The sequence below is a fragment of the Chiloscyllium plagiosum genome, chromosome 44 (genome assembly GCF_004010195.1).
Source record: "Chiloscyllium plagiosum isolate BGI_BamShark_2017 chromosome 44, ASM401019v2, whole genome shotgun sequence".
In the NCBI taxonomy this organism is placed as follows: Eukaryota; Metazoa; Chordata; class Chondrichthyes; order Orectolobiformes; family Hemiscylliidae; genus Chiloscyllium; species Chiloscyllium plagiosum.
This window is the reverse complement of record NC_057753.1, coordinates 11494412-11500770: the sequence shown is the minus strand read 5'-3', so window position 1 is coordinate 11500770 and position 6359 is coordinate 11494412. Positions and strand designations below refer to the sequence as shown.

Below are 6359 nucleotides of genomic sequence, written 5' to 3'. Positions count from 1 at the left end.
GGACACACTTTCCTCATTCCTGAAGAAGGGCTTATGCCCGAAACGTCGATTCTCCTGCTCCCTGGATGCTGCCTGACCTGCTGCGCTTTTCCAGCAACACATTTTTCAGCTCTGATCTCCAGCATCTGCAGCCCTCACTTTCTCCCAGAGATGTCTATTTCCCGGAAATATGTCTATTTCCGATCTAACTGCAGTGGTCGGACAAATAATATGCTCCATCCACAATACAAAATGTCCTTCTTGTGTTCCTGCGGATCGTTTCCATAGGGAAGGTGCAGTCCCAGACTCAGAGAGTGTCAGCCCCCTCTGGAAGTAAAGTGGGTGAGAGAGCGGCTTGTCCGAACCCTCCGCCCCCTCCTCTCCCAATGTCAAAGTGAGCAGGGTCGAGTCCCGGATGTGGCTCTCAGGCAGAATCAAACCAACCTCCATCTCCCCCAACCCCGCAATCACTTGTGAACGCGCTGGTGCGACACCATGTTGGACAGCTGAGTGAATCCTTTCCCGCACTCGGAGCAGGAGAACGGCCTCTCCCCGGTGTGAATGCGCTGGTGGGTCCGCAGGTTGGTGGACTGGGTGAAGGCCTTCCCACAGACGGAGCAGATGAACGGCCTCTCCCCGGTGTGGACCCGCCGGTGCCTCTGCAGGCCAGAGGACTGAACGAAGCCCTTCCCGCAGACGGGACAGACAGACGGCCGCTCCCCAGTGTGAACCCGCTGATGTCGCTGCTGCTCAGACGACGTTTTAAACCTCTTGGCGCAGTGGGAGCAGCCGAATGGCCTCTCCTCAGTGTGGATGCGCTGGTGCAGCATCAAGTCCCAGGAGCTCTTGAAAGCAGCCCCGCAGTCAGAGCATTTGTAAGGCCTGTCCTCAGTGTGGCTGCTCTGGTGTCTGCGTAAACTGGACGACTGACCGAATCCCTTCCCGCACACAGAGCAGGTGAACGGCTTCTCCCGCGTGTGGAATCGCTGGTGCTTCTGAAGGCTGCCCGAGTCACGGAAAGCGTTCCCGCACACCGAGCAGGTGAATGGCTTCTCTCCAGTGTGAACCCGCTGGTGCAATCGCAGGTGGCTCGACTGTGTGAATCCCTTCCCACACACTGAGCAAGTGAACGGCCTCTCCCCCGTGTGACTGCGCCGGTGAGTTTCCAGCGCGGACGGTGTTGGGAACACTTTCCCGCAGTCCCCACATTTCCACGGTTTCTCCATGGAGGGAGTGCCCTTAGAACATGTGCTCGGTGCGATTTCTTTCGCCCGTCCAATGGGTAAACCTCTACCCACGGTCAAATCACTGTGAAACTGTCACTCAGGTGTGTGTTTGTTGCTTTTACCAGTCTGAAGCAAACAGAACTGAGGTTCCCCTCAAAGGCCCACACGTTCAGTTCCCGATGAACTGATGTTCGGTTTGGTTTGAGATTTCCATTTCAAAATCATCCTCCCCCTCAGTAGCCTGTAAAAGGAGATTAGAAAAGTCATCTGTGTCAGTCCTGGTTAGGAATTTGGAGCAAAGAGAATAATCCACAGAACAATCTGTTCTCTCATATCTGCCAAAACTCTGTAAACCACCATCCCATATCTGCTGTAACTAATCTTCCTGCTGATTCAAACTGAAAGACAAATTCTAAATAACTATGTTGCATACTATACACTGTTTCTTAGCTTGAGAAACAGTTTGGGACTCTCTGGAATTCTCTGCCTGCGAGCAAGACGGAAGTAAAGATCATTAATGATAACAAAACTAAACTGGATGGGTATTTGGCAGAAATAGAATTGCAGGGATAGAGGGAGTTGGGAAGGATACATGGGGGCAGCTGGGTTAGTGAGCAGTTGATTTGCTGAATACTTTCCATTACTGGAAATATGTGCAACATTTGTTGAATCCCCTCACGGGACCAGAAATAATTGGAAATGACGATGAGAGAACCACAAACAAAAGTCAGAAGCGTAGCACATAAGACATGGCTCTGTTTTGTATCACTCAAACGGGGTCTCCCTCTGCAAAGTAAAATTGCAACGGTGAACATGAGGAATGTCAGCCTTTGAAGCCAAGCAAATATTTCAAACTGAGAGAATAAGAGGATGTCAATGTCTCTGAGAAAGAGATGGACACCATACCTTTGCACAGCTGGCACTCTTCCTGCATTCACTGCTGGACAGGCAGCTCACACTGCGCCTGCTCCGGACAGCGGGTCCGCACTGCGCCTGCTCCGGACAGCGGGCAAGAGCTAGACAGAGGGAACGCACTGCGCCTGCTCCGGACGGCGGGCAAGAGCTAGACAGAGGGGACGCACTGCGCCTGCTCCGGACAGCGGGTCCGCACTGCGCCTGCTCCGGACGGCGGGCAAGAGCTAGACAGAGGGAACGCACTGCGCCTGCTCCGCACATCAGGCCCGCCCGAGGCAGCGAGCCCGAACTGCGCCTGCTCTAGACCGCGTGCTCGCGCTGGCCAGCAAGCCCGCACTGCGGCTGCGCGAACCTGGTGCAGTGGGCAGTGGGCAGGACACTTAGCAAAATGCCTTCTTTTCATTTCCCTCCAAGTCATGCAGTTTTAGTTCAAACAAAGCACATGGTTCCAGATTCACTGAAATTTGCTCCTCTGTCCAGCATCTGTGACAGGGGAAACACAGAGAGTTGTGTAGCTGTTATTTTGTGAACAATTCTAGTTGAAATTTATTCCTTACACAGACATGACGGGTGAACGTGCCCTTTTTTTGTGTGCCACAACCATCCCATTGTTTGTGGAAGCTCAGGCTAGCTGCTTTTAAATACTTAGGTTAAGCAGTATAAAGATGTGGATGAGTACCAGAGAGTCATCCGGTTGGGTCAACAGAGAAAGAGGATGTCACATCTAAAGAACAGACAGAAGGGTTATGCAGCTTGTTGGGTCAGTTGAGTTGGCTCTGCACTCAGACAAGACTGGACACTGCTTTTGATGGATGATAATTAAATACTATATCATGGAACAGGGAGAAAGTAAGGACTGCAGATGCTGGAGATCACAGTTGGGAGTGTGATGCTGGAAAAGCACAGCAGGTCAGGCAGCATCCGAGGAACAGAAGAATCAACATTTCGGGCATAAGCCCTTCATCAGGGCTTATGCCTGAAACGTCGATTCTCCTGCTGTCTTGGATACTGCCTGACCTGCTGTGCTTTTCCAGCATCACACTCCCAACCCCTATATCATGGAACACTCTAAATTCAAGGGCAAGTCAAACACGAAGTTTGGAGAAATATGTCCTTGCATTTCTATCCTTGTTTAAAAATCACACAACACTAGGTTATAGTCCAACAGGTTTATTTGGAAGGACTTCCAAATAAACCTGTTGGACTATAACCTGATGTTGTGTGATTTTTAACTTTGCCCACTCCAGTCCAACACCAGCACCTCCAAATCATTTCGATCCTTGGGTGACCCAAAGAACATGAAATGGAGATTTTTGTGTAGATGGCTCCCATGATAATCTTCCTGTTTAACCAGAGTATCAGTGCAATTAGTTTCAGGATAGTTTTGGTAGGTGAGAGCAGCAAATGTCCTGTATCCTGGGAAGACAATGTTTTTTTAAAATTTATTCATGGGGTGAGGGCATCCCTGGCCAGGCCAGCATTTATTGCCCCATCCCTAATTGCCCAGAGGGCAGTTAAGAGTCAACCACATTTCTGTGGGTCTGGAGTCACGTGTAGGCCATACCAGGCAAGGACGACAGCTTCCTTCCCTCCAGGACATGAGTGAACCAGATGGGTTTTTCCGACAATCGAAAATGGATTAATGGTCAGCATATATTAAATCTAAATTCCCCATCTGCCGTGGCAGTTTTCAAACCCGGGTCCCCAGAACATTACCTGGGTATCTGGATTAACAGTCCAGCGATAATACCTCCAGGCCATCGTCTCTCCATAATAATGGGCTGTTAAAAAGCATTTTAACTGTGGAAGCAATGCTGGGCACTGTGTAGAAATTGCTTATTTTATGAACTATTTCATCTTAACAAATAGTATTTGATTGGAACAGTTAACAGATGCTTTATTTCTGTTGATGTAAATATTGTTATAAATCATAACTCAGTACTAAAAGTGAGATGGAGGTGAGAGAGAATTCCTCCCCTATAAGAATCCTGGGAGACCCTGGTTTCTGGTTTACATCTTAATGAACATAAAATGGAGCACAAGCCCCAACTATGTATTTATTTCTAATCTTGTTTCACTTGTATTCCCTGCTACAATGACTAGATGATTGACATGCTTGGAGATTGAGAGTTGGGCTTTGATTGACTGAATGTTTTATTGATCTGGAAGGTGTAAAGGGAGGGGTGTGGGTCAAAGCAGAAATCTAGCATAGCTGAGAACAGACATCTTAACCCTGTGGGAACAGGGAGATCAATGAAGGACAGAGAAAACAGGACGTGAAATTTGAGCGAACACCAGACTACTGTTATGAAGGGGTAGGTGTGTACTGTATCTTTAAGAGAGACTGAAAGCTGGCACGGACCTAGAAAGGCACAGAGTGTGCTGAAAAATTTAAAAATGTAATATTTGGCTGTGAAACAAATAGCTGAGCTGAGTTGCTATGAGACACAACAAATTTGAATTTGGCCAAAATCAGTTTAAGTTATGCCTGAAGATATGAAAATCCAATCAAATTTGAATTTCTGTTTTGACCACATCAAACCAATGCGATAGTCTGACTTTTGGGGGTATAAAAATCAGGCAGTTAGCCAGAGCAAAGAGCACCAACAAAGAGACGGCCTGCAGAGACAATCTCTGAAAGGCACGTTTTCCTATGAAATCTGTGAAGCGAAAGACCGAAGAAAAGAAGCCAGGAAGATACAGATAAGAGGAGAAAGTGAGGTCTGCAGATGCTGGAGATCAGAGATGGAAATGTGTTGCTGGAAAGGCGCAGCAGGTCAGGCAGCATCCAGGGAACAGGAGAATCGACGTTTCGGGCCTTAGCCCTTTTCCTGAAGAAGGGCTAATGCCCGAAACGTCGATTCTCCTGTTCCCTAGATGCTGCCTGACCTGCTGCGCTTTTCCAGCAACACATTTCCATCTCGATACAGATAAGAATCGACCCAGCTGACTGGTTTTAACAAGAAAATCAAATTTTAAACTTAATCGGATCAGTTTAGTGTTGTAGAGTGGGAGGTAGATAAATCGATCAGACAAAGGAAGATTACAGTGTAGATAGTTGTTTAATTTTTTTTCTTGGAGTTAAAGAATAAATTGTGAATTTTTTTCTTTAAATGGTGGGATTTAGTAGTTCTTTGTCAGTCATACTTATACAGATCACGGTGCGAGGTGAGCTTTTCTGTGTGCCAGGTTTAATTAGCAGAAAGGTTTACCCCATGTTGTAACATTACCATGTTATCCAAGCCTGGCAGGATCCTTGGTCAGTTTCAGAACGTGCTAAGAAACTATCTTGAAAGTCTTTTATGAAGCTCTCATGGGAGGTGACTATTATTCAAATCAGATGTTCACACCATCTCTCTCTCACTCATGCAAGCACACGCCCATACAAGTCTATGGGGTGAATTTGCATTTGCAGAATTATAAGAAACTATCTTGAAAGTCTTTTATGAAGCTCTCATGGGAGGTGACTATTATTCAAATCAGATGTTCACACCATCTCTCTCACTCATGCAAGCACACGCCCATACAAGTCTATGAGGTGAATTTGCATTTGCAGAATTATATTTGGAGATACATTCTATTTTGCTCAAAAAACACACAGTCAATCCATGTAACATTTTATAAATTCCTACTTTGGAAGTAGAACCAGTCTGATTCAAGATTGGGATAAAGAAAGACTTTAATCTCACACCTTTCATGCATTGTCTGAGCTGAGATGTCACCTCTTTTTATAAGTTATCTTGAGAACGTGACTAAAAAGTAGTTTTGGGATTTACATATTAATGAACAGAAACCTGCTACCCATTCTAAAAGATGAAAGACAGAACTGCAATCCAGGTTTGTTCAATATATCATTTCAGTTGCATGACACTGTGATCTTTTGCTGTAAATTCTATATCTTATGATCTTGCTCCACAGCTAGCCGATGAAGGTGCAGCGCTCAGAAAGCTAGTGCTTCCAAATAAACCTGTTGCAGTATAATGTTGTGTGATCTTTAAACTTTGTCCACCCCAATCCAACACCGGCTCCTCCACATTGTTTCTAGTGAACACATCCCACACCTCCAGTAAACTTTACAATGCTGATGAAACAATGCAGTAGCTGCATTCCTGAAAAATTTACAATTTCTAATGATACTGGCTATTAATTCACTGCTCCTTCTGATACATGACAATGGAAACTTAGTGCTGGAGGTTGAAAGAAATCAGCAGCTTTAAAACAAAAACCTCTTTCAATGAG

At 46.1% G+C, this 6359-nt stretch overlaps 1 protein-coding gene across 1 annotated transcript; it reads right to left on the bottom strand.

The window, feature by feature from the left end:
- Nucleotides 1-136: 136 nt before the first annotated feature.
- Nucleotides 137-2420, bottom strand: LOC122543535 (zinc finger protein 502-like). Its single transcript, XM_043682333.1, has 2 exons — nt 2112-2420; nt 137-1446 (listed from the first exon to the last, which is right to left on the bottom strand). Exon 2 carries the CDS (start codon nt 1203-1205, stop codon nt 447-449), a length of 759 nt encoding a protein of 252 aa, XP_043538268.1. The 5' UTR covers nt 1206-1446; nt 2112-2420; the 3' UTR covers nt 137-446.
- Between the last annotated feature and the right edge of the window lie 3939 nt (nt 2421-6359).

Coding starts and splice junctions, on each gene's coding strand:
- LOC122543535 (XM_043682333.1), bottom strand. CDS start 1,205: ATGGAGAAACCGTGGAAATGTGGGGACTGCGGGAAAGTGTTCCCAACA.